The 27659-nt window shown below is 49.6% G+C and overlaps 2 protein-coding genes across 15 annotated transcripts in view; both read left to right on the forward strand.

The window, feature by feature from the left end:
- The first annotated feature begins 1238 nt into the window (after positions 1-1238).
- ZNF574 (zinc finger protein 574) lies at positions 1239-10962 on the forward strand. Of its 14 annotated transcripts, none has more exons than XM_083454911.1 (3): positions 1239-1319; positions 2683-2795; positions 7492-10962. In XM_083454911.1, the coding sequence occupies exon 3, from the start codon at positions 7504-7506 to the stop codon at positions 10243-10245; it is 2742 nt and encodes a 913-aa protein (XP_083311037.1). In that variant the 5' UTR covers positions 1239-1319; positions 2683-2795; positions 7492-7503; the 3' UTR covers positions 10246-10962. The 14 variants fall into 14 exon arrangements, with proteins under 14 accessions (XP_083311037.1, XP_083311027.1, XP_083311030.1 ...); XM_083454901.1 differs by lacking the exon at positions 1239-1319 and adding an exon at positions 1611-1901 and having other exon boundaries at positions 2683-2860; XM_083454904.1 differs by lacking the exon at positions 1239-1319 and adding an exon at positions 1611-1901 and having other exon boundaries at positions 2683-2860; positions 7495-10962.
- A 12134-nt stretch (positions 10963-23096) lies between these two features.
- GRIK5 (glutamate ionotropic receptor kainate type subunit 5) overlaps positions 23097-27659 on the forward strand; it is a 95692-nt gene continuing 91129 nt past the window's right edge. Inside the window, exon 1 of the mRNA XM_083454885.1 lies at positions 23097-24315. The gene's annotated coding sequence lies outside the window, so the exon portion shown is untranslated. The remainder of the gene's footprint in view (positions 24316-27659) is intronic.

The following is a 27659-nucleotide window of genomic DNA, read 5'->3' on the forward strand; positions in this document are numbered from 1 at the left end:
AAGCATCAGAGCCGGATTTAGGTTTGATGAGACCCTAAGCTACTGAAGGTAATGGGGCCCTTTGTATGTCCAGCTGTCCTTTGTCAGCAACAAATTGCCACTGTTTTTTTGTGTTGAATACATGCTATATGGTAATTTATGGACCTAATCGGTATCTAAAGCAATTTGCACATGTTGCCATGCAACCAATCCATGCAGAAATGTTGTTGTTTAGTCGTTTAGTCGTGTCCGACTCTTCGTGACCCCATGGACCAGAGCACACCAGGCACTTCTGTCTTCCACTGCCTCCCGCAGTTTGGTCAAACTCATGCTGGTAGCTTCGAGAACACCATCCAACCATCTCATCCTCTGTCGTCCCCTTCTCCTTGTGCCCTCAATCTTTCCCAACATCAGGGTCTTTTCCAGGGAGTCTTCTCTTCTCATGAGGTGGCCAAAGTATTGGAGCCTCAGCTTCACGATCTGTCCTTCCAGTGAACACTCAGGGCTGATTTCTTTAAGAATGGATAGGTTTGATCTTCTTGCAATCCATGGCTCTCTCAAGAGTCTCCTCCAGCACCATAATGTAGGCACCCTATATATAGAAATGAGCAAACCAGTGATATTTTAGGGAGCAGGCTAGCAGGCGGGACCCATTAGCTACATCATAGGAGTCTACGCAACACAAAACACTATTGCTGTGTGTTAAGTTGTGGGTGAACATATCAGACGACACAGCGATTTTTTAGACAGCTTGTTTATTCACAGGCCAGAACAGAACTGAACTGAAGGGTTCAGCCAACCTGCTTATATAGAGCTCCACTACAACGCAACAGTAACAACTTTCTGTAACTATCCAATCACTGAACGTCACTTTCAATTCCTTATTTGCATATGTGGACCTGAGTGAAAACTATCTACAGTAACCCTACTGGCCCAGGGTGAGAACTTCAGTACATAACACCTTGTGTAGGTTTTATTTGTTTTTTAACTTATATTTTGGAAATGTACATGAAGTGTTTTTTTCCTTTAAATTTTTTGGGAGACCCTAAGCTATAGCTTGTTTAGCTTATACGTAAATCCGGCACTGGCAAGCATGGAACTGTGCTTCAGGAATCCAAGCAACTGAGAAGACCCAGCGTTATTCACAGGTGGACTCCAACTCCCATCAGGCCTTGCAAGCACTGGCCCAATGGCTCATGGGAGTTGTAGTCCAGCAACGCAGGGACCTCGATCTGGCGGCCTCAGGTTTCTCCGCCCTTGAGAGGGCGCTTTACATGTACTCCGCAGGAAACCCAGGCCAGGAAGCACGTGACCCTCGGAACCCGAGAGAACCATCAACGGTCTGAGGAGAGCTTTTCCTAGGGGCAGCTTGAGAAGGGTCCATATTCCCTTGTTAGGGGAGCAGAAGCGAAGAGGAAGGGTGCCTTGGCAAAAAAAAAAAAAGGACAATATATAAACGTCATAAAAAAGCAAAACAACTGCTTCTACGTTCATAAATATCGGTTTACTTCTCCTTGTAATCACTTAAACCGCCGTTTAGACGTTTCGGGTCTTCTCAGACACCCCCCTCCTTCGCTGCTTTTTTGGTACAACCCAACTGCCATTTCCCCCCATTCTCTCTCTCTCCTTCCCGGCCAGCGGGTTCCCTCGCTTTCCCTTCCAGCCCCGCCCACTTCCTCGACGCGCCAGGCGCAGCCTCGCTTCGGCCTCCGGATGACGTCAGTGTCAGATCGCCTATACGGATCCCGACGGGTTCGGGCAAGGGCTCGCGCGTCGGGTAGGAAGGACGGCCCCGATTGGGCGCGGGCTTGAGCAAGCGGCCTGCCGATTGGCCGCCCGCCGCGACCCAATCGGCAGGCGGTTTGTTCTTGGAGGAGGGTGAGAGAGAAGGCTGGGCTGTGGGGGACAGAAGGGAGGAAAAGGTGAGGGGAGGAGGGGGACTCGGGGAGAGCGCCCCTAGTGCAGGGGGGAGCCCAAGGCGGGACGGGGGGTGGGGTGGGGGTGGGGAAGGTAAAGAAGCCCAGAGCGGAGCCACCGCCCCCCCCACTTTGCAGGGTTGTGGGGGAGGGAGGGGAAGTGGCCCCTCCCGCAAGGGTGGGGGAGGGGAGCCCAGCACGCCCCATGCAAAGAGGGCGAGTGCTTGGTGGATTTGACCCCACCCCCCGTGAAAATGGGGGTGGTGGTGGGGAAGGGGAGCCCCCATGCACAGACCTCTGTGAAGGGGGCTGGGGCGGAGGAGAAGCGGGGCAGGCGCCCATGTGCAGAGGAGGATGGGCGAAGGGGAGTCCTAGATGCACAGGGAGACCTGGAGAACTACCTGAGGAAGTAGGTTGTGGCCCGTGAAATCGTGCTGCGGTTAATGCGCTAGTCTTGCCAAGGTATCATAAGGCTCTTTGTTGCTGATGGGGGGCGGGGTGGGCAGAGAGAAAGAGAGGAAGGGGGGGTCCTCTTTTCAGAAGTGAGGTGGAGAGAAAGAGGAATGAGAGCTGCTGTCAAGGGCAGGATTGGAAGAAAGTGTGAACTGGAGGCTCTGATCCTCTCCTGTGTAAGCAAACAAAAAACTGAAAGGATGGGTGCAGTCCCCTGATGAGAGGTTGGATGTCAAATCACTGAGGGGTCTGTTCAACCTTGCAGTGGGGATGAGGGGCTGATCTGCACCTTTGCTTGCTGTCTACTTATTTACAGTCTTCTTTTGAACTCAAGTTTTCAGAGGACCGACTTTCTCAGTCTTGGTGTGTGCTGGAGCAGGCAAGATTGGATGTCTTTCTAGAGCCACAGGCCCTTCTGGGGCTGGTCCGTGGCTTTAGACCTCGAAGGTATGTGGGAGATGCACCCTGAAGCCAGGTGAAATACAGCTCAAGCCTCAGAAACAGCTGGTGGGGTAAAAATCAGATTTTCATTTTTTCAAAGATGAATTTAAATTGGTGTTTTTTAAGAGTCTCCCCCCCCCCTTTGAAATAAGATTGTTTAATATAGCAACTTACAGTAATTAAGTGCAGATAAAATGTATATATTATAATCTTCTACAACTGGACTAGTGGTCTCCTATCAAACACATTGAGATAAAACCTCATTTTCTATGTAAAAGACATGTTTATGTTAATCTGTTCTCAGGTCAAGACTTATAAAGGTGGTAATAGGTCACTGAGGAAAACGATGAATATTTATTACACTGCCAGTATGCTACACAGACATTTACATTCCATCTCATGGAAAAACATGATTGTGACTAGTAATAGCCTTGCTTCTGGAATGTGTTGGACATTCCTGACTGGGATCTAAAGAACAGCTTAAAAATCTGCAGATTATATGGACCGTCCTAGTAATATTGTTGACTTATTTTCTCTGAAGTGACTCCCATACTAGATCACAACTACTTTTGAAATATCCACAGTATTCAAAGCTATGCTTTCCCCTCGCCCGTGCATCATTTTGCACTTAAATCAAATATTGTTTGTCTTTGTTGCCTGTTCATCCATTAAGGAGAGACCCTTTTGGATCCCCATCCTTAATAATGTAGTGTCCTCCTCAAATAGCGTTTGCATACAGATCCATTGACTGGTTATTTTCTCTGAAACATGCAGTGCACCAGAAATTCAGCTGCAATGTGGCAGTTGGAACTGCTGAGAACTAGGGAAGGCTGCTGTACACTGGAGGACATTTGCATGTCAGTGCCTCTTACATCTGCTGCCAAGATCTGCAAGAAACATCAGCTGCCGCGAGAACCTGGCAGATGAAGCCCTGCCCTATGACAGACTAATAATATTCCAGTTAAATGTTTCCTTTCTCTTTAAATGCATAATAAGCGAGCTTGAGATTTTTGGGTAGTTAATGGGCTATAATCCTAACCAATATTGTCAGCTGACCTAGTCAGATGAGCCACCATGGGGATACAGAGTGCTAGACTAGATGGGCCTTTGGTTGGTCCTAGCAAAGCTTTTCCTAAATGATTGAAAATTGACCTACTTTCGACTTAGCACAATTGAGTTGTGTGTGTGTGTGTTTAAATAATTACCTTTACTTTTATTTCTTGATTTTAATTGTAACTATTGGCTGACCCTGGTGTTTCAGGATAAATTCTTTTAAAAGTCTGTTTACTAAACATTCACAGTTAGAAGAACATTACTTAACATAGGGGTGTTAGGGGAAGGGTAGTACCTCGGGTGGGGGGACAGGTTGTGGCTCCTAGAAGCTGTCAGCCTGTGACAGCAGCCACACCTCAGGAAATGGCTTCAATTGGCCAGCTAAACCAGGTGAGGGTGGCAAGTGGATCTCAAACCCTCTGTGAGTTAGCGACTTCCCCTGCATGCAAAGACAGGCTCCCACAGATTGAGCAGACAAGACCAATACTCCTACAGTCAAGGTGGTTTCTGCAGGTGCTGTAGAGGGGAGTGGGGGCAGATGGGCTCATCAGCTGGGAAGGTAGCCCATCTAGGAGAATGATCCTAAACTTCTGCTACTTTGTGGGCTGTCTTTGGGAGAAGAGGAAGCTAAGGAGTAAACCATTCACAAATCTGGACTGGAGTCCCCAAGGCAGTTGGATGGCACCTTGTAGGCTGCCTCCTAACAACTCCAGCAGCCAAGCTGGTGCCAAATGTATCACTCAGCTTTCCTTTGGACCACATCAGTGAGGCTGAGGGGGGTCTTGTCATCTGGGCAGCCCAGGAGCTCCATACATAGGCTTGTGCCTTGGGGTGATCACTTAGGTGTCGCTAACATAGCAGTTTGACTTTAGTTAATTTGGTCATTCCATGGTTCTTTGGGTTTTTTGTAATAAGTGTAAGTATCAAGTCTGTTGGTGATCAAAAATATTTCTTGCTTAAATAAGCCTACTATTTTACAAATAGATAATCATTATTTGACAACATTTGTCCAAAATTGAGTTGATCCTTTCTGACCAGTCAGATGCCCAATTCTGTCCTCAAACTTAGCTGTCTCATTGTTTACCCCAGCTCCAGGTGTCTAATGAAACAGGAGCTCATGGGATACCCCAATACTTGTTTCCATCTGTTTTGAAAACAATCCTCCTATTGCTTACTTCTTTTTTTAACCGGTTTCCAATCCACCTATCCTCCCATGCAGAAGCCATAGTGATTGTTTGGATCCTGCTCTTAGATGTGATTAAAATCATTTATTTATATTCAGCCTTTTCCATGGCAATTTAAAATCATGAAATCACAGAACTCTGTGATTTACAGTGCAATCCAAATCCCGGAACTGCTGATATGAGTTTGGATTTGGCAGATCTTGGACTTTTCCAGTTCAGCTAGGGCTGTACCGGCTTAAGTCCCTCATTCTGACTGAGCCAAAGATCTAACTGTAGAAGTATTTCATCCCCAGCTCAGCTGGCAGACCAGTGTAGTCCCCCAAAAGGGGGTTTGAGGAAGTGGGTGGAGTGAAAGAAGGAGAGACTTACACCTGTTTCAAACCCCATTCAGCTTGGTTGTGTGTCCTAGGTCCCAATCCTCAAAACTTAGGTGCCCACCCAGTTTCTGGCTTGGCCAGCACTTAGTCTCCTCCCTTCCTCCCCTTGCCAGAGGCTCCTGAATGGAGTTTGGAAATGGGGTAACACAGTGTTCCCCAAGCTTGGGCCTCCAGCTGCTTTTGGACTACAATTGCCATCATCCATGACCACTGGTCTTGCTAGCGAGGGATGATGGGAGTTGTAGTCCAAAAACAGCTGGAGGCCCAAGGTTGGGGAACACTGGGGTAACATGTGCCAGCATATGTTTCACCAGTTCTCTATAGCTGTGATTGCTCTGCCACATCAGTCCCTCACTGCTGTTGGACTCACTGAGTTGGGCAAAACGAAACAATGATACTGCGTGCTAACAAAACAGCACTGAAATCAGGACACAGGTGGCATGACAAGGAGGAGTGCCTTTACTTCTGCTTCGTACTGAAAGAAATGAGAATATTTGTTACAAAACCGCACTAAAGATGTAAACATGTGTTTATGCTACATGTTTAAGCCACTTTGAAATCTGTACATAGTATCTGGCAATTGTACAGCAGAAGGGCTATAGCTCAGTGGTAGAGCACGTGCATGGCACACAGAAGGTCATCGGCTCAAAACCTGGCATCTCCATTTAAAAGGTTCAGGTAGCAGATGATGACAGTGATCCCTGCCTGAGGTCCTGGAAAACCACTGCCAGAGAGTAGACAATACTGGACTAAACTGCGTAAATCCCTGTGTGATTTACTGCCACAACTTCAGTATAGGTGTTTTTGTGAAATAACTTAATTGTTACAAGGGAAGAGGGTTTTTAATGTTTTGTTTTTCCATTCTCTGTTGCAGTAATGCATGAAAACCTAAGTAGCCTTGCAATGTAACGCAAGTCTGCTTAACTCTCAGCCCCACCAATTAAGGTTTTTGCCCTCAGCTGAATAAATACCGTCTTTTTCGCTCTATTAGACGCACCAGACCATAAGGAGCACCTAGATTTTGGAGGTGGAAAACAAGAAAAAAAATATTCTGAATCCCAGAAGCCAGAACAGCAAGAGGGATCTGGCTTCTGGGGTAGCATCTGGCTGTTCTGGCTTCTGGGATAGCCCCGCCAAGCCTCTTCAGGGCAGCGGGATGAAGGCTCCCCCTGCCCAGAAGAGGCTGCACGCGGCTAAGACAGAAGCCAGGAGAGGCGCTGTACAGAGAGCGAGAGCTGCGCAGCGCCCCTTCAGCAAAGCGGGAGGAGGAACAGAAGGGGATCCTCCCACTTCTCTGAAGGGGTGCTGCTCAGCTGTCTCTCTTTGCGCAGCACCATTCGCTCCATAAGACACACTCAACATTTCCCCTTACTTTTTAGGAGGAAAAAAGTGCGTCTTATGGAGCGAAAAATACGGTAGTCTAAAAAAGCAGTAGTTGACTGACGTACTGATTGATGCTGCAATCTTATACACTCTTATCTAGGAGTAAGTGTCGTTAAACTCAATGGGGCATCCTTCTAGGTAGGCCTGTATTGGGCTGTGGCGCTTATACATTTAGTTCTTGCAATTCCTGCTCCTTGCTGTGGGAACCTGTGAAAGACCCGTAACTTACATGTTTCATCAAAGGATGTATTTTATACCAGGATTGTAATTTGATTAATTGGTTGAATTAATAAATAGCATTTTTCTTTGTATTTAGATGTCTGCATACTTTATCTGATTTTAATTTGATTAATTGGTTGAATTAATAAATATCATTTTTCTTTGTATTTAGATGTCTGCATACTTTATCTGATTTTAATTTTGTATTTTTATATTCTGTCCTGGAACCTAATGGTGAAGGGTGGATAAGGAATATTATTATTATTATTATTATTATTATTATTATTATTATTATTTATTATTATTAATGTGTCACAGTAAACAGCATGTCAGAATTGGCATTCTGTTTTATTTTTTTAAAAAAATTGTAGGTGCTGATCAAAGTATTTTTCGGTCAGCGATCCAGATTAATCACCGAAAAGTTGCGACCCTAGTCTAGAGCACCGGGCTCCCTAATTTTTCCTTTCACTTTCTTATACACCCCAGCAGGCTTTCACGATGGCAGAGTCAACCGAGGAGACGCTGCTATATGTGGAGCATCGCTTTGTCTGCTCGGAGTGCAGCCAGCAGTTCAACTCCTTGGAGGAAGCCCTGGTACATCAGCAGAGCCACCTGTGCTCCCAAGAGCAGCAGTATCAAGTGGTGGGGCTGGCAGAAGCTGGGCTGGTGGCAGGTGGCGAGGCCGGCCTCTACCAGACCGTGACTGTGCAGGAAAGCCAGTACCAATGTCTGGAGTGCGGACAAATCCTCCTGTCTCCGAGTCAGCTGCTGGAACACCAGGAGATGCACCTCAAGATGGTGATCCAGGAGCCGGAACCCTTGGTGAAACTGCTGAGCTCCAGCCAGATCCATTATGAGTGCACAGAATGCAAGGCCCTGTTCACCAGCCAGGATGTGTGGCTCGCTCACCGGCAGACCCACCGGAAGCCACCCGAGCCACCGGCTCCCCCTCCTCAGAGCCGGGCACTGGTCAACCTGGAGCACTCGTACCGCAAGCCGCAGGACGGGGTAGAAACTGTGCAACTGCTGCTGTATGAATGTGGTGAGTGTTTCCAGCTGTTTCAGTCGACGGCAGACTTGCTGGAGCACCAGACCACACACCAAGTGATCCAAGCCTCCCCTGGGACACGAGCGAGGGAGCTGCCTGCATCCTGCCCCACGGAACCGAAGGCGCTGCCTCCACCGCCGCCCCCACCTCCAAGTTTAGTGGCTGTGCACAACGGGGCTGTGCCGCCACCAGCCCCCACCAGTGTCACGGCCACGGATCACAGCTATGAGCTAAAAAACAACCCCGGGGAGCAGCTTCCCCGGAAAGCGAAGCAGGCCGCCAAGGAGCACATGTGTGCCGAGTGCGACCAGCCCTTTCCTTCGGCCCACAAGCTCCAGCTTCACATGAGGAGCCACCGGCAGGGCGCCTTCAAGTGCCCGCTCTGCAGCAAGGTGCTGCCGTCCCCAGCCGCCCTTGAGAAGCACCGGGAGGAGCACAGCGGCGAGTCGCGCTTTCTGTGCATGGACTGCGGCCTGGGCTTCGGCACGGAGGCGGTGCTCTTGTCCCACCGGCGCACGCACTCCTCCAACCCCCTCTACCGCTGCGCTTGCGGGAAGACCTTCATCAACATGACCAAGTTCCTTTACCACCGTCGTTCCCACAGTGCCAATTCAGCGCAGACCCACGAGTTGCCTGCATCTCCTCCTGAGGAACAGCCTCCTGAGGAGGAGCCACCTGAAGCCTTGGTGCAGCCGGAGCAGCCGCCGCCACCACCTCCACAACCACCACCTCCTCCTCCTCAGCAGCAGCAGCAGCAGCAACAACAACAACAGCAGCAAGAACAAGAGGTGTTTCCACTGGCCATCATATGCTCAGTGGACAAGACCTCTGCTCCAGCCGAAAGCAACGTACAGGAGCAAAAGCCCTCGGAGTTCCAGTGCCTGCTGTGCAACAAGACCTTCCCCAAGTTGACACTGCTGCTGCGCCACCAGCGCTTTGTCCACAACATGGAGCGCCGCCACAAGTGTCTGACCTGCGGCAAGATGTTCAAGAAGAAGTCGCACATGCGCAACCACCTCCTGACGCACACCGGCGAGAGGCCGTACCACTGCAAGGAGTGCGGCAAGAGCTTCAACTCGCAGGCCAACCTGCAGCGCCACCGCCTGACGCACACGGGCGAGCGCCCTTACCGCTGCGAGATCTGCCAGAAGTGCTTCACGCAGTCGTCCACCCTGCAGCAGCACCTCCTGGTGCACAAGCGCCACTACCCCTACAAGTGCCAGGAGTGCAACAGCGTCTTCCACCGCCCCTACCGCCTGCTCATGCACCGCTACCACCACACGGGCGAGTACCCCTACAAGTGCCAGACCTGCGGCCGCTCCTTCCTGCTCCGCCGCCTGCTGGAGGTCCACCAGCTGAGTCACACGGGGCAGCAGCCCCACCGCTGCACCTCCGGCTGCGGCGCCGCCTTCGTCACGGCCGAGCAGCTGAAGGAGCACAAGTGCGGCAAGATGAGCCGCCACTTTGAGTGCTCCGTCTGCGGCAAGAAGGTTGGCTCGACGGCGCAGTTGAGAGCCCACGAGCGGCTGCACGGGGACATCCAAGTTCCCGAAGGGGCGGAGGAAGAGCCCCCCGCTTTGGAGCCGCCCCCGCCCCGGCCACGCCGCCCCACCGGCCCCAAGGTTTTCGAGTGCAGCGACTGCAAGAAACTGTTCAGCACCGAGACGTCGCTGCAGGTCCACCGCCGCATCCACACAGGCGAGCGCCCCTACCCGTGCCCGGATTGCGGCAAGGCCTTCCGGCAGTCCACGCACCTGAAAGATCACCGGCGGCTGCATACCGGCGAGAAGCCCTTCAAATGCGACGAGTGCGGGAAGGCCTTCACCATCGCCGTGCGGCTGGCTGAGCACAAGCGCATCCACACAGGGGAACGCCCGTACCACTGTGACGCTTGCAACAAGGCTTACCGCTCCTTCTCCAACCTCTGGAAGCACCGCAAGATGCATCAGCAGCAGCGGCTGCAGAACGAGCAAGAGGCCATGGCAGAGGCCGTCGCCGCTGCTGCGGCCGCTGCCGCTGCTGCAGCCGCAACGCCGTCGGCCTCGTCCACGCCTAGCGACCAGGTCTATGGCAACACTGTTACCATTATGGAGACCATCCCCGTGGTGGAGACCATTGAAATCTACCCTACAGATGCCGGGGTTCACTTCGAGAACATCCAGGTGGAGAATGTCCAGATAGGGGGAGTTTGAGTTGGGCTGGGGGGAGCAAGGAGATGCAGCTGGCCACGCTCTGTGGACCGGGAGCTGCTGCTCTCTGGCTCCCCCTTGCTGGGGCTCTAGTGTAGCTGCAACAACTTCCGCTCCCTGGCTTTTTTATCCATGCTCCCTCTGCTGTCCAGGTTTTGGCCATTTCTGCAACACGGCTGCGTCATCTTGACTTCTCCGGTTCTGAAGGTGAACTGGGCTCCCATTTCCTCCCCGTCTGCACAAACACCAGGACGGCATTGGGGTTGGCTTGTGCACTTGATGCCACCGTGGGCTCTGATCCTCCCATTTCCGTTGGGGTTGGGTTCTTTCCCACTCAGTTGTGTGGAACGTGGCTTTTATTTTTTTTAGTGACACAAGCAACCCCTCCAGACTTGAGAATGCCCAACCACAGCCCCCCCCCCCCCCCCGGTGGCTGAGCCCCTTGAATGCTAAATGGTTTTGTTTGTTTCATAGAGTGCTCCAGGGAATAGCTTCCCTGCTGGGGTTCAGTCTGACTTGTAAATACCTCTTGACTGGGTTTCCCTCTTCGCTGTGGGAGCTTCTCTCACTGTTTGCTGTTGCTCCCCTATCACCCACACATATTCCCCTTGTGACCCCTGACAGCTGCTTTTATTTGGTTTCTTGCTAACTGGATTCTTCCCCATGGCTGCAGGAGCATTTTGTTATTTCGTATGAAAATTAAACAGGAATCAAAGCGCTCATGGTTTTTTGAAGTGTGTTCTTTTGTATTACGGTGGTTTTGAATAGAGCTGGGTGCAGCGTAAGGCTGTCAGTGGGTTAATTTCTAATCACCTGCAATGTTCATTATTTGTTATATTAATACTTAATGCCTTCTTAAAACAGGCATTCTTCCTTCTTTCTCTTTCTCACAGGAGGGAACTTATTTCATTCCATTTATGAATCGCTTCCCATAAAACATCTTGAAGCAATTTAACAAGGTGGCTGTTTCGAATATTGTGCCTGTTGCAACATGTTACTTCGTTATCTGAAAAGGGAAATAACCCTTTCTTCAAAGTGTTCTTTATTTATATGGAAATCTATGCAGATTTAATTGTTTGACTGAAACTTAACACAATTAATCCCCTGATAACGGTTTTTAAAGCAGACAAGCCCTAAAGTTTTCATGTAATCCTCACTGTAAGGTGCTTTGACAAAAATTGAATAAGCAGAAACTGCTGGTCGTTGTTGGAAGAAAGGAGTATCTGTACCGTTTTCTGCTTTCATTTGCTGTTGTAGTAACACGAGATCGCTGAAATACACTAAATAAACAACCTGTGCAATTAAATCTTGGTGCCACCACATACAGTTGTCCCCCACTAATTAACTAAAGCAGGAATAGCTAACCTGTTGCCTTCCTGATAATGCTGGGTGCCATTTCCTAGAGGCCATGCTGGCTGGACCTTCTGGGAGTTGTAGTTGGGCAACTTGCGGAGAGCCAAAAGTTCCGCACCTTCGATCTAAAGCATTACCTGTCATTTAAAAGTTGCAGCAGTAGCAGAGTAAAAAGTTATGACAAGTCTAGAGGATAGTGCGAAGTGTTTCTTCTTCCCAGGCAGGACTTCCCCGTTAAGGATAATTCTAGCCTGGTGAGGAATTTCCCCTCTGGAATGTGTCCCTTTGTTAGTGGGAGTCTGTAGACCATGGGACTCTTCAGGGTCGTGGCTTCCATACTGGGCAAAGGACTCCTGCATTGCAGGGTGGCTGAACTAGATGATCCATGTGGTGCTTTCCAACTCTACAATTCTATGATTCTATTGGTGGATGGATATAAGAGTGAGAGATCCCCTATCTATCAGACCTTTTTTGGTCAGAGGCTGTAATTTTGCATCATGTCCACTAGGTGGGACAGTTTTTAAGAATTGCCTTGCTGAATTTGACCAAAGGTATGGTTTGGCCCAGCAATCTGTCTCCCAGAGCAGACAGCCAGATGCAAGCAGGGCGCAACAGAGGTGACAATCAGGGGAATTATAGCATCTCTGAATGTGAAGGCTTCAGTTTAGCCTTCAATACGTACCAGCAGCCCCTTGATACTTGGAAGGCTTGATTGCTTGGAAAGGAAGCTGCTGAAACACAAAAATATATATGAGTCACAAAGTCAGGGTGTGGTGCGGTGGAGGTAGAGAGACCTAGTTGGATTTGGACAGAGGTGGTCACTTACCCAAGTGGAAGCAAGAAGAACATTTTGATGAGAAGGTAAATGATTTGGGTCCCAATAAATGCCAACTGATAAGAGCTACCTAAAATTCCATCCCTGGACAAACAGAAGCACCAGGTCCCTTTAAATGTAAGCGAAGGACATTTTCAGGATCCACTTGGGGGACAGCTTGCTGCAGGTTGTATCACTCAAGTTTGTGGGCTTTCTGCACTGCGGGTAAAGCCAAGCTAAGGGTTTCTTCTTTCCTCCTTGCTGTGCTTCCCTCTGCTGTCTTTACCCTTGCAGCCCAAGTAGAGCATCTGCTTGGATCCTCATCTTCAGGTAGGACTGGGAGAGGCCCATTCCTCAAAGCCTGCAGAAACCAACGCCTCTCAGTACAGTGCCAAGCTTGATGGATCGATGGTTTGACTTGGCAAAAGGCAGCTTCTCGCCTTCCTAACAATTGATGCAAGCGATTCCTAGCTGCCGCTCCTTTTTTAGGCTGCCCGGGGGACCTTGGAGCAGGTGGCTTTTCTCCCCCTTATACCCACATAATCACACATGGAGTCTGTGCAGATGGAAGGAAAAGAGTTCCCGACTCTGGCGGGGTGTTTTATGCCATGGGGCTTCCCTCAGCATCTCCTCTCTTAGTTTTCGCCTTATCTCCTGTTCCTTGCTGGCCAAGGAGCTGGCCTTGGTGCTGAGGACACCAGCTGTGAGGGCTCAGTCACTGAAATGCACATCAGATGAGAGAACATTTGCCTTTGTGCTCTCATGGACACGCTTTCCATTCTCCCAGGGCCGCAGAGCAGCTTCTCCTGTGCGTTTTGATGAGGCGCTTTCAGTGGTGTCACGACAGCTTGAGGAAGGATCCCGTTCTGGTCATTTCTCTCTTTCCGCCTGGCTGCAACGCGGCTGCTATTCCCTAGGCATGGCTGTGTCCTTAATACCTCTCCGTTTCTACCTCTGGCACGTTAAGGCACCTTCCGGTTGAGCGGCACGTACGTTGAAGATGTGCTAATGCAATATTAAGCACGGAGGGGGGAGGCGTTATTCTGTGATTCAAGATAATGGGAGTTGTTGGTCTGTTGTTGTTTTAATGGCTAGGTGTGTCTGCATTTTCCCAGAGTAAAAGCTTCCAATTTATACATGGCGCTCCTGTGGAAATAACTTCTCCATTAGCTTTTGTGAAGCTCGCCAAGTTATTCAGCAGGAACATCTTTTCAGGAGTGAAGACTCATGGCAGGGGTACTGAAAGAAATGGTCTGTTGAACTTTGGAGTAATTTTATTTTCTTGTATTTTTTCTTTCATGCGTGCCTTTTTTATTGGGGGGGGGATGTTTCAGGAACAGGAGCAGGAAGGGGGTGGGTTAAAGCAAGGTGACTTTCCATTAGGAACATTTTCCTATGCAGATGCAGGTAATTTGCATCAGAAAGTGTTCAGCTTGCATTAGAACATTTTCCAACGCCCTAGAGAGTGATCTAATTTAGCACGCTTATTTACGTGTATTTAGTAAACAAAGCTAAAATCTTTGAAATTTCCTGATACTTTATTGGCAGTTGACTCCCATTTATCCTTACTAATGAGCTTAGGAGATGGAGATTTTTCTGTGAAAAACCACATCACTGTGAAATTTCTAGCAAATGTTTTTTGTGGTTTTCCCCCAAAACCTGTTAGCTGATTATACTGTTCTCCACAGTTATACATCGCAGTTACACACTCTACAAGCAAATCCTTGGAAGGAGGAAAACCTAGAGCAGTGCTTTTCACACAGAGATGCACCGGTTACCCTCCTGAGTGACCGTGGTGTATCTCCAGTGGGAGTAACTGAATGGCCCATTTGCACCTGAAGAATGTCAGGGCAGGAGGCTCACCATGAGTGAAAGCTAATGGGAAAAGCCAGAGTTCTCACAAGGTCACCATATCATGCAGGGAGTCAACAGGCAATGATTTGCTGTGGATAAATTCTCTGGATTATTTTTTCCCCTTGAGGCACAAGTTGTGAAAACAGCTCTGGATAGTCCACGAAAACGGTAACTCTGGATTTAAAGTGTATAATAAAGTATATCTGAAGGAGCGTCTCCACCCCCATCGTTCTGCCCGGACACTGAGGTCCAGCTCCGAGGGCCTTCTGGCGGTTCCCTCACTGCGAGAGGCCAAGTTACAGGGAACCAGGCAGAGGGCCTTCTCGGTAGTGGCGCCCGCCCTGTGGAACGCCCTCCCATCAGACGTCAAAGCGATAAACAACTACCTGACATTCAGAAGACATCTGAAGGCAGCCCTGTTCAGGGAAGTTTTTAATATGTGACATTTTAGTGTATTTTTCATCTTTGTTGGAAGCCGCCCAGAGTGGCTGGGGAAACCCAGCCAGATGGGCGGGGTACAAATAATGAATTATTATTATTATTATTATTATTATTATTATTATTATTATTATTATATAACCCAGACAAGTTGCAACAGGAAGACCGGGCAGTGCTGAGGATGATGGGGAGGGAAGCTGGCAGCGAGGAAGGCAAGCAAGAAGAAAGGAATGGGAATGAGTTGAAACTGTTTTTCAGTCTTCCCTATGAAGTCCTTTCAATGCATGGGAAGCTAAGGAGCAGCTACAAGGAATGTGTATCCAAGATACAGTGGTACCTTGGTTCTCGCAACGGCTTGGCTCCTGAACGCCGCAAACCTGGAAGTGAGTGTTCCAGTTTGTGGATGTTTTTCAGAAGCCAAACATCCGGCATGGCTTCCAATTGAGTGCAGGAAGCTCCTGCAGCCAATTGGAAGCCGTGCCTTGGTTTTCGAACCGTTTCAGGAGTCGATGGACTCCCAGAACGGATGAAGCTTGAGAACCAAGGTACCATTGTACACAAGGGTAAGGGAGATGGATCTGCACTCAGAGCTCATTAGAACCAGGAGGGTTGCAGGATTCTTCCCCTAGCTCCAGGCAGAGGGAGAGGGAAAGGTAAAGGTAAAGGGACCCCTGACCATTAGGTCCAGTCGTGACCAACTCTGGAGTTGTGGCGCTCATCTTGCTTTATTGGCAGAGGGAGCCGGCATGTGGCCAGCATGACTAAGCTGCTTCTGGCGAACCAGAGCAGCGCACGGAAATGCCGTTTACCTTCCTGCCAGAGCGGTACCTATTTATCTACTTGCACTTTGACGTGCTTTCGAACTGCTAGGTTGGCAGGAGCAGGGACCGAGCAACAGGAGCTCACCCCGTCGCGGGGATTCAAACCGCCGACCTTCTGATCGGCAAGTCCTAGGCTCTGTGGTTTAACCCACAGCACCACCCGCGTCCCTTTAGAGAGAGAGGTAGAGGAGATTAAAACAGGAGGCATGGGAACTGTAGTTTTCCCTTCACAGAGCTACAGTTAACCAGCATGCTTAACAAACTACACTTCCCAGGATTCACGTGCTTTAAATGTGCACTGTGTGTGTGTTGCTCCTGGAGGCCCCCCCCCCCAAGCAGATTTCAAAACACACAAGGGAGGAAAGGAAAGTAGGAAGGGAAAGCAAGCTAATAAGGAGCGGAACAACTGAGGTATGGTGTGGATCTGCCAACCTTTTGCTGCTATGATGCACAATAAGCAACCAGCAACCCACTATGCCTAAATAAGACTGTCAATGGGTATGCGAAGTTCTTGGGTCCCCCTGCACCTTGCACCTAATCCCTTTCTACCCAAAGCTGTCTATACCAATTGTAGGGCCAGCTTGCATATTAAACAGCTGAAACCAAGATGTGGCCCTTGATTGTCTGCTCAGCAAGGTGTCATGATTAATCTTGATCCTTGGATGGATGCTCCTGTGTTATACAGGTGTTTGCTGCATTCACACCTTGCAGTTTCAGGTGTACGTGTTAAAACATCTGCAGCTGATGTGTAGCTAGCTGTTGCTAGGTACAAAGTACCAACATAAAGCTTAAATGCTACTGTACACTTCAGGTACTTCAAAATAATCTGCCCCAGCAGTTAGCATAGATGGCCAGCCTTCGATTAGAGCAGTGCTTTCCAAATGTTTCGGGTTGGTGACACGCTTTTTAGACATGCGTCATTTTGCAACACAGTAATTCAGTTTTACAGTACAGTGGTACCTTGATTTGCATACGTCTTTGTTTGCATATGTTTTTTATTACAAACACGTCAAACCTGGAAGTTCGTGTCCCGGTTTGCAACCTTTTTGGATTACAAACTTATTATTATTATTATTATTATTATTACTAACAAAAAAAAAATTGGAGCCCCCATTGGCAAAAGCGTGCCTTGGGTTACAACCTGTTTTGGTTTACAAACGGACCTCCAGAACGGATTATGGTTGTAAACCAAGGTACTACTGTACTAGCAAACGGGAGGTTAACCCCTTTCCAGCGCTGAGAGGAGCATGGGGAGCGATTGAGTGACACACAAACTGCAGACAACACACTGATGTGTCGCGACACACAGTTAGGAAAGCTCTGAATTAGAGCATCAGACGAAGACCAGGTTGGGGGGCGGGGAGAGTGACTTACCTAAAAACCTCCACGCAGGCATTGAGCAATTCCCAGTCATCTTTCCCTACCTATCTCATAGGGTAGTTGTTGTGAGGCCACTGGTCCCATCACCTCCTGGCAAATAGAAGGGGAAGAAATGGAGGCAGTGAGAAATTTTACTTTCTTGGGCTCCATGATCACTGCAGATGGTGGCAGCAGCCACAAAATTAAAAGACGCCTGCTTCTTGGGTGAAAAGCAATGGCAAACCTAGACAGCATCTTAAAAAGTAGAGACATCACCTTGCCAACAAAGGTCCGTATAGTAAAAGCTATGGTTTTTGAATTATGGTGCTGGAGGAGACTCTTGAGAGTCCCATGGACTGCAAGAAGAGCAAACCTATCCATTCTTAAGGAAATCAGCCCTGAGTGCTCACTGGAAGGACAGATCCTGAAACTGAGGCTCCAATACTTTGGCCACCTCATGAGAAGAGAAGACCCTGATGTTGGGAAAGATGGAGGGCACAAGGAGAAGGGGATGGCAGAGATGGTTGGACAGTATTCTCGAAGCTACCAGCATGAGTTTGACCAAACTGCGAGAGGCAGTGGAAGACAGAAGTGCCTGGCGTGCTCTGGTCCATGGGGTCACAAAGAGTCGGACACGACTAAACGACTAAACAACAACAAAAATGAAAAATATCTTTTATGCCGTCCGATTTTGGAGGAAAGGTGGCATAGAACTGCAATTACGTAAGAAAGTCCAAACCAGTCACATTTGACTTCAAAAGAAGAAAGTTTTTTTTAAAAAAAAAAATAATAACAACTGGAAGGGGACAGGGAAGAAGGAAACTGAAAGGGAAAGTCAAGAGGGTTCTGGGGTGAGCTGTATGGCTAAAAAAAAATGAGGTTGGGGAAGAACTCCAAAAGAATCTCTCCAAACTCAGTAACGGGCATTAAAATCCCAGATGCAGCTGGGGGTAAGCAACTGTAAGTGATGCACATTAGGGCAAAAAGAAACGTAACTTTGCAGATTTGCTTGTAGGGTCTGAACTGGTGGTGAGCGATCGGCGGAGAGCTCTCAGGGTTGCAGTGGGAGCACGTTGAAGGCGTCGACCCAGTGTGCAGCAGCTGCGAAGAGAGTAAATTCTATTGTAGGGCTCATTAGGAAAAGGATTGAAAATAAAATTGCCTATATTATACAACATCTATGGTGCAGCTGCACTTGGAATCCCGTGAACGGTTTTGGTTGCCATGCCTCAAAAACGACACTGGCTCGGAAAACGGTAACCAGAGTGATCACGGACATGGATCAACTCGCTTACAATACTGGGGATTATTTTATTTTATTTTTGATTTAGGAAAACAGCAAGTAAGATGGGGAAGGTGCAGAGAGAATGGGTTGATAGAAGTCTATTATAAGAACTGAGGGCCATCTCATGAAGCTGAATGTTGGGAAATTCAGCTTACACAAGGGAAATGACTTACTCGTGCAGCACATAGTTAAAAACGGGGGGATTTGCTCAGTGGCGTAGCGTGGGTTGTCAGCACACGGGGCAAGGCAAGTAATTTGCGCCCCCTAACCCGGGGCAAGGCAAGTAATTTGCGCCCCCCCGCTGCACTGTCCCTCCCCCAGATAGTCCCTCGCTCTCTCTCCGCACCGCACCGCACGCCTGGCACCCTCCCCTCCACAGTGGGCGGCGACCCGGCGGCTCGGATTGGATTCGCACAGCCAGCACTGCAGTGAGAGAGAGTGAGCGAGCCAGGTAGGGGCAGAGAGCTGCGAGTGCGAGCGCGCCCCCCCAGATGTTGTGCCCGGTGCGGCCCGCACCCCCTGCACCCCCCACGCTACGCCACTGGATTTCCTCCCACACAATAGAGTGCCGGCTACCAGCTTGCATGGCTTTAAGAGGAGATGGGAGAAATTAATGATAGCTATGATACCCTCCATTGCAGCTATGGTTTACCTCCCACTGTCAGAGGCAATGTGCCTCTTAGTACCAGTTTGTGGGAACTGCTGGTCCTGCACTCATGTGCATTGCAAGCCTCCCATAGACATCTACTTGCCCACTGTCAGAACAGGATACTCAAATATCTGGGCCTTTGGTCTGATCCAGTAGTCATTTGGGGAGCCAGGCAAAGCCTACCCTGTTTCAATTGGCATTTGTGCTTTAACTTGGTCACGTTTGCCAGTTCGTTAACTTTGTTTCGTATTTTATGTTTCAGATCTAGCCCTGCAATGTCTGAATTATAGCTTTTACGGCTCTTGTTCTTTCATTCTGCTAGCCTGAGTTTGGCTGCTGCTATACGTTTTGTCACTTGCATTTTCACATCGCATTATATTTTTATGATGTGCTACTGTTTGTCAAGCCACCTTGAGTGCAATTTGTAGAAAGGACAGCACAAAATAAATAAATTAAAGCATTCTCTCTCTCTCTCTCTCTCTCTCTCACACACACACACACACACACACACACGAGACCACCAGACCGGAATCAAGCTTTCAGGCTGCAAGCAATTCTGGTTGAACATTTCAGTACAGAATTTATCGAAGGAGGCGGACGCTCCGTTGAGGAATCGCTGATTTCATTTCTGGTCCCTCGTGAAAGTGACGCGTGTATGTAGAAGGAAATGGGGAGAGACCAGCACAAGCAAAGATGATAAAGGGTTTGGAATGCAGAGCAGGCTGGAAGAGAGTGAAGGGAAAAAGAGAGAGGTACATTTAGTTGGGGGGGGGGGGAGGGAGAGATTAAGACAGTGGGATAAGCATCTTCAGATATGTAAGAGTCTGCCAGTTACAGAAATTCTCTCTTGCTGCGACTGATGTTTTTGCAATTTTGATTCATCCTATTCCATTATATACCCTACAGTGAGAGTGGGGAAACTTTTACCCCTGTTGAGGACCACTTCGCCATGGGGACAATCTGTTGGAGGCCACATTCCAGCTATGGGCACGACCCCTTTCTTTCCCTCTTTCTTCCTCCCATTTATCTCACATTCCACCCTCCTCTTTCTCCTAACTGAACTGATGGCTTTGCTAGCTCCCTACTTGCCTGTTTAAATTTACAGGGGCAGGAGCAGGGAGGACCTATGAAACTCCAACCCTTTTGGACGGCAGACGTCCAAGAAATATGCAAAATAACTACACAGGTATTAGAAGCCACCCCAGAACTAACATAAATCATTAGTGATACACTGGGCAATGGATATAGGACATAATATTGAATTGGCAGCATGGGAAAGGTTATGGAACATTGATTTGGAATTTACAGCGTGCTATGTGATAAAAGAAAGTTATATGAAAATGGTGTATAGATGGTATCTGACTCCTAGTAAATTAGCAAAAATATAGAAGTTGGAATCGGATACCTGTTGGAAATGTAAAGAGAAGGAGGGTAATTTTTATTCCATATGTGGTGGTCATTTAAGGTAGCAAAAGCTTTCTGGAAAATGATTTATAATGAATTGGGGGGGGGGAATGTTGAAGATAACCTTTGTTTTTTTAAAAAAAACCCAGAAGTATTTCTTTTAGGAATACATGGTGGAGAGGTACCTAAAGAACAGAAAAAAATATTTATGTATACTACTACAGATGCCTGAATGATTTATGCCCAGAGATGGAAAGAAGAAACAGTTCCGACAAAGGAGGACTGGCAAACAAAATTGATGGAATACGCAGAGATGGTGAAGTTTATGGGAAGAATAAGAAACCAAGAAGATAGACTTTTAAAAACAGAATGGGAAATTTTATTGATTAATTGAAAATACATTGTAAACAACTTAAAATATTAGTAGTGTTGAGCTTTTTTGGGGAACATCTCTCTCCCCAAATAGGTTTTTGGGCTTTTTTGATTTTTTTTAACCATTAAAAAAACAAATCACTCGATGTACGTTTGGGTTTTCCCAGTTTCTTCAGCTGCCCAGACACCATTTTGCAGCCCAATTCCTGGATGTGTCCAGGAAAACCCAGACTCATGCAGTAAGAAATAATAAAATGAGAACATAAGGGAAAATTCATAAACAGGTTTGAACTGGAAAAGCTGTAGTAAAAAAGATATAAACTAAGTAAATGAAGAAAGGAGGGGAGGGGAGTTGAAATAAATGTAGACTAACTTTGTTGGGATTTTTGCTTAAAATGTTTGTAAAATGTGAACATGAAAAATGTACTGGCCCTACTGAATATTTTCCAAGACAGGAATGCTCACTCACACCATAAAGAGCTTATAACCCACCTACTCAGAGCAGCCAGAAGCATCATAGCTGGACCCTGGAGAGACCTGTTGATTTATGGACCGCTCTGCCACAAGGTAATGCAATGGCAAATGCCTTTCAGTTGCACAAATTCATGGCGAACGAACCGTTTGCCAGTCAGTGGCCATAAGGCATAAAGGAAACGCTTAAGAGCAAGTGTGGTGTAGTGGTTAAGAGCGGTAGTCTTGTAATCTGGGGAACCGGGTTTGCGTCTCCGCTCCTCCACATGCAGCTACTGGGTGACCTTGGGCCAGTCACACTTCTCTGAAGTCTCTCAGCCCCACTCACCTCACAGAGTGTTTGTTGTGGGGAGGAAGGGAAAGGAGAATGTTAGCCGCTTTGAGACTCCTGATGGGGAGTGAAAGGCGGGATATCAAATCCAAACTCCTCTTCTTCTTAAGTTCATGACAGCACACAATGGGAGAAAGGCTTTATTGCCAAGGATGAGGAAGCTGTGAGCTGTGAGCCTCTCGGTCCTGTTGGCATTCAATTCCCAACAAATCCCAGCTGGAACGGCCAGTGGGCAGGAATGGTAAGAGGTGTGGCTTGACCGCATCTGGAATGGCAGGCTGCAGTTTATCCCTCACGGAGCTACAGTTCCCAGCGTCCTTAACAAACTACTTGGAGGGAAGCCACATGTATGGTGTGGATGTGACCTAGGATGGAGGATACAGGTGAGAGAATGCGAAGAAAGCAGCTTCCTGTACAAAGGTAATATTTGCATTCGTAGCTCTAACCCCCAGTTGCCTCTGGCCTGGCCCACCACTGGCATGTGGCCCCTGGAAAGTTGCTCATAAGGGATTGTGGCCCTCAAGCTGACAAAGATTCCTCACCATGCTATGACATAGTTGGGTGTGTGTGACCATGATGTGCCAAGCAGTGTCTGCCTGCATTCCTTTTACCAAGTTGTGTTTTCTTCCCTGTCTCCTCATTTGGATAAGACTTCTGTTGTCTTGCCTCTAGTAGCTTTCTTGACTCTGCTGCTTAACCACACTGGCATCCTCTTGGGCCTTTTGGGTACCTTCTAGCAGAGCTTCTCTTATTGTTGTGAATCAAGCATTCTGGAGAGATGGGATCCTCTTGACTTTCCTCTTTTTGAAGACAAATGCGATTTGCGTGGGACTCTCCTGGCAATGGTCTGTTCAGGACATCTAATGGAAAATAAAAACCTACTATCTAGTTTGGAAAAGGGTCTGTCCATTTGTTCCCTATACAGTGGTACCTCAGGCTACATATTCTTCAGGTTACAGACTCTGCTAACCCAGAAATATTACCTCAGGTTAAGAACTTTGCTTCAGGATGAGAACAGAAATTGGGTTTTGGTGGCGCGGCGGCAGCAGGAGGCCCCATTAGCTAAAGTGGTGCTTCAGGTTAAGAACAGTTTCAGGTTAAGAACGGACCTCTGGAACAAATTAAGTACTTAACCCGAGGTACCACTGTAGGTTCCAGCCACTTCTGGAGATATTGCCGCCAAACATGGCGCCAGGGTTCCTGTGGTGGGGGCAGAGGAACTAATCAACGTTGGATGCCAGCTGCCATTTTGAACCAAGATGGCAGACCAGAATGTGACTTGGGCGTGACTTTACACAATCTTTGGCGGGAGGGGTCCCAACTAAAATGAAAAACGCTATCCATTAAGAAACCTCGCAACCTTCTTTGGATTCTAAACATAATTGTTTAGTGCCGGTAACTCCCAACCTAGAAAAAAAAAGATGTTGTTGATGCAAGGCGGTGGTAAAAGGAGAGGCAGTTTGCACTTGCTCAGAGGCGCTCTTGCTATGTGCAGTCCTTACCGCCCTACAGCTGAGCGTCGGTGTGTGTGTTGGGGGGGGGGGAACAGGTGTCTGGGTACACATCGCAGCTTAGGTTCACAGATGCGCGCGCGCAATCCCGCTCCTCGCGGGCCGCCGGAGTGAGTCCGGATTGCAGCGAGCCTCATCAAGATTCTGTGCGCGCCGGCGAAGCGATGCAGCGCATGCCAATGCGCCTCTCTCCTCTCCCTCCTCCGACGCCGACGCCGCGCTCCCCTCCCCAAGTCAACCACCCCCTCCCAGCAGTGGGAGCCTGATGAGAGGGAGAGAAAAAGGCAGTGCTGCCGCCGGCCAACGCCCCTCCCAGCCTCGACACCCCCAAAGGGACACCCCCCCCCAGCCCAGCCACCTCCGCTTCCGCGCATCGCCCACCCCCTCTCTCCACGGGGGTGTAGCTGGATAACGGGAGGGCGGAAGAAGAAGGGAGAAGGAAGGAGCGTTTTGGCTGCTGCGGCTTTGGCAGCCAACAGATCGCAGCCTCTGGCCTCCCCCGCCTGGCTTTGGGGGGGTGGGTGGTAACGGGGGGAGGAGGAGGAGGAGGAGGGGGCCAACCGGAGAGATCTCGTTCCTCCCCATCACCACCCCCCCCGGGAGGACCATCCAGACGTGGACCACGGATCTTCGCCCCTCCACTTCGCTTGCCGCCGCCGCCGAATGATTGAAGAATCGTAGAAAGAGAGAGAGAGAGAGAGAGAGAGAGAGAGAAGGGGGGGGGGCGCTGCGTCTCTCCCACCCAATTTGCAGAAGGAGGCTCGACGTTTGCTCCCAGAATCCGGAATTGGGGGGGGGGGGTGAGAGCCAGAAGAAGACAGCGTTCGATTACAGAGGAGGGGGGTCCGGGAAGGGGGTCCTACCCCCACCCCCCGAAAAGGGGGGTGCTGCATCCTGGAGAGACGGACATGGGGAGTTTCCTATTTTATGGGCAGTTCTCCCCCCCTGGACAGGAGGGGGCCTGCGAGGCTTTGACTCCTGAGACATCTGATTAGCCCCCCCCCCTTCCTCCAACAACCCCACACGACCCTGAACTTGCTGTGCACCACGGTTTGGCTGCAAGGGGCTGGGGGGGCCAGGCCCCCTGGGAGCAAAGGACCCCTCTTGTCTCACTCTCTCTCCCCCCCAACCATTTTCTTCTCTTGAGCCTTGCGGTACTGGGGCTGTTTTCTGGATGGAGAGGTGATCGGAGAGTTCTCCAAGGATACTCCGAGGAAGGGAGATTCGGAGGGAGACCAGATCTGGAGAGTGTACGCTTTTATTTTCCAGAGAAATATATATATATAAAAGAAAGGGGTGGGGGAGACCGGCCTCTCCCCAAGGAAGACCACAGAGGAAAGTGGGCCTCCCCCCTCTCGAAGAGGGGGAGCTGCAAGGAGACAGAGGCCGGGGGGCGCAGTTCACGGATTCCGTAAGTGGGGAGCACTTAGCTCTTACATTTCTTCGGGGGGGGGGATGTGGGGTGGGCGAAAGAGGGTGCCTCTGTGTTTGTTGTCCCCCTTTCCTCGCTCCCTCGGATGTGGCCTCCGTCCAAGGGCCCTACAGGCATATGCGAGGGTGATGGGGGGGGGAAATTGGTGGGTCTTGGGGGGCAGGCATCAGAAGGGGGTGTTTGGATTTGAGGCTGGAGGGTGGGTGGGTTGCCTTTCAGATTGCTGTGTTTGGGCTGAGTGGTTGGGCGGCTCGACGGAGACGTACGCCGTAGAAGGTGGCGGAACTGGGTGAAATGGGTTTTTGGGGTGAGTGGGTGGGGGTCGTGGAGAGGGGTGGGGAGATGCCACACGGAGATGCAGTTTATCTTCCCATCTGCCCACCCTCCTGCACCATCCACCGCTTGCCATAGATCATGTCTTTCCCCTCCTAATCTCGCCTCGCATCCCCACAAAAAACCCCCCCAATGAATTATTACATTTGAGCCTCACGCTCACTGCTGCTTTAGAAAAAGACTTATTTACAGCAGCCGAATACCCCAGGGCTTCCCCCTCCCCACTGCCTCTCCCTCGCCTTCCTAGGCTTTCTGGCTCCCTCAATCTAGGCCAGAGAGCTCTCTTGGTCTCCCAGTTGGCCTAGGTTGTTTCTGTTAGCCAGGCCTATCAGCAAAGGCCACAGCCCTCCCTTAATGGAGGGGGTGGTGCAGGTGTGTGGCATCGGACAAATCCAGGGGCTTTTCCAGCCCTGTTGGCAAGGCCAACAGACTCTCGGTTGGAGAGCAGAGATCTGGGGATAGCTAAGGAATACATGGCTCGGAGATGGGTTTAAGCCTGCACAAGTTTCTAGCCCACATTTTGTGTGTGTGTATTCATTAGTGCACTTTCTCACAACTGGCTGCTGCACCAGTCTTTCTTTTGTGGCATATTGGTGGTCTAAGGGGTGGAAAGAAAGAAAGAAAGAAAGAAAGAAAGAAAGAAAGAAAGAAAGAAAGGGCCAACTCTGTTTCAGGATACAAAGGCTCCGTTGCCTCTAGGCCATTCTTAGTTGCCACTGGCTACACAAAGTCTGCCTGCCTGCGCAAGTCTCCTTCACTCCCTGTGTAATTTTTAAGAAACACTTCTCTCGTTCTGTCCCCTTTCCTGGCTCTTCTGCAATTCTCTGTGTGTCAGAACAAAACCATCAGAAGCTTCCCAGCTTCGCCCACAATGCATTGCTCTGGCAATCCTCACAACAGGCCTGGAAGGTAGGCCTCTGTTGCTATAATTTCTAGGTCCATTGTTCTCAAGTTAGACTTCAGCTCCACATACATTCCCTGCTCTGTTTCCAGCTCCTCCACCCCACGATGCAGTTCGCTCCTTGTTTCCTTCCTCCCTCAGAAGGTCTCCTGAGGTCTCTCCGTTCTTCTGACGTCTTCTTTTCCATCCTCTTGAGCCTCTTCGCCACAGTCCCAATCCTTCTGCTTGGGCAGCTCTCGGGTTCAAACCCCCCCCCCCATTCCATAACACCGGATATTCTCCCTGGTATCTACAGCTCCCCCTCCTCAGGCTCCCACAACCCCACCTTCCTCTCTGAATCTTCCCTATGCAAAACAGAGGAAGGCTTTTGAGATTTAGGAAGAGGACTCAGCCAGATTATTTGTCCACCTAACCCAGTGCTGCCTTCTCTGACTGGCAGTCTCACTCTCGCATCTCAGGCAGAGGTCTTTCCTGATCCCTTTCTAACTGGAGATACGAGGGATTGAACCCCTGGACCTTGTTCCTGTAGAGCACTGAGTTATGGTCCCACCCTCAAGCTCCCATCCAGCATTGATCTCCCTGTTGTGCTTGGGTCCCTTAATGCAGGCTTCTCACTGGGACACCTGGTAGGCCACTGTGAGGACAGTGATCCTGCAGGGATATTCTTGCATTGTTCCTTACAAACCCACCTACATGTCTGGAAGCAGCAATGACCAAGGATGGAGCCTCATTAACGACTGTGTGGAAGAGGGAAACAACTTGCACAAAGAGTCTTGCACAACTGCTGTAGGTTTAGTTGGGAACCTTCTCCTCCTCTGTCCATCCTAATAGGGGCCCCCTTTCTTCCCAATCTCCCACCTGTATCTCTCCCCAAACCGAACCATTAGGAAGCACCCCCAGTGACCTCTCTCCTGCCATCAGTTCTTGCATACCTGTCTTGTATCTCACTATTGCAACCTCCTGCATAAGCTCCCTGCTTCCTCCTCCAGCCATGGCCGTGTTTCCTTTATCCTTGCTCCTAACCCAACCTGCTTGGTTGGTTCTTTGTTGTCATCCCAGCCTGCCTCCATTCTCCCATCCCCAATCTGCCCCTGCCCTTTGCTCTCCCCCCAACATACTTCCATCCTCCTTGTTTGCTCCTCGGATGTAACCCTTGCCCCCCCCTCTCTCTCTGCGTGATGATGTGACCTCTCTCACCTGACTCCCTCCCTTCCTTTGAATCTCACACCCAACACCCTTTGCTTTCCATTAAGAGCCGGCTCTGCCATTGCTTAGCAGGGTGAAGTGGCCCGACTCAGGTAGCAAATTTATTTGGTGGAGGGTGGCGGGAAGAGCAGCAAATTGTTAACGACTTAGTTGGCGCCCGCCTTGGCGGGCCCTAAAAGTCAACCGAGGAGGCTTTCTTATTCGGATCTCATCCGGCTTCCACATGGTGCCCTGTGCCCGCTAACTTCCCTCTTTCCCTTCTCTCCAGTGCCCGCCTCCTTCTCCTCTCCTGACCAGCTGGGAATTTGGGAACCCCTGTGCCCTATTTCCACCCCGTTTCCTCCCTGCCCCTTTCTGTCTTGGGTGCGCAGCAGCCTTGCCGAGCAGCTGTTGAGGCCGCGGGTGGCGGTTGGTGAGGAGAGGGGTAGAGCTCTGCCCCTGCCAGCCCCAGTTAGCATCTCCCCATCCCCCTGGCAGCTTCACCAAGCTCTGTGGCAAGAGACGGAAACGGATCCGAGACAGGGACCCAATTGCTGTGACAGCCACAGCAGATTTGCCGAGGCCTGGGTGTCGCAGCCTTCCTGGGGCTTTGGTGGAGTGTGTGTGTGGGGGGGGGGGAGAGGAAATGGGGTGGGGGGCCAGGGAGGTGCATTGGTTGTCTCTCTCTCTGTGTGTTTAACATCTCTCTGGGTGCCAGGGAGCTCAAAAAGGTCTTGTTTCCTTATCCAAGCTCTCCTTGCTCTGTTTGCTGGGAAGAAAATGAGCTGTTTTATTCAGGGGGAGTTTTTCCTGGTGAAGAAGGGATGGGAAGTTGCAAGGAAAATGCAAGCGTCTGAGGCTGGAGGGTGCCAGCGTTGAGCTCTGGGTCCTCAGCAACAACTTG

This window comes from Podarcis tiliguerta, assembly GCF_965153285.1.
Source record: "Podarcis tiliguerta genome assembly, chromosome: 8".
Classification (NCBI taxonomy): domain Eukaryota; kingdom Metazoa; phylum Chordata; class Lepidosauria; order Squamata; family Lacertidae; genus Podarcis; species Podarcis tiliguerta.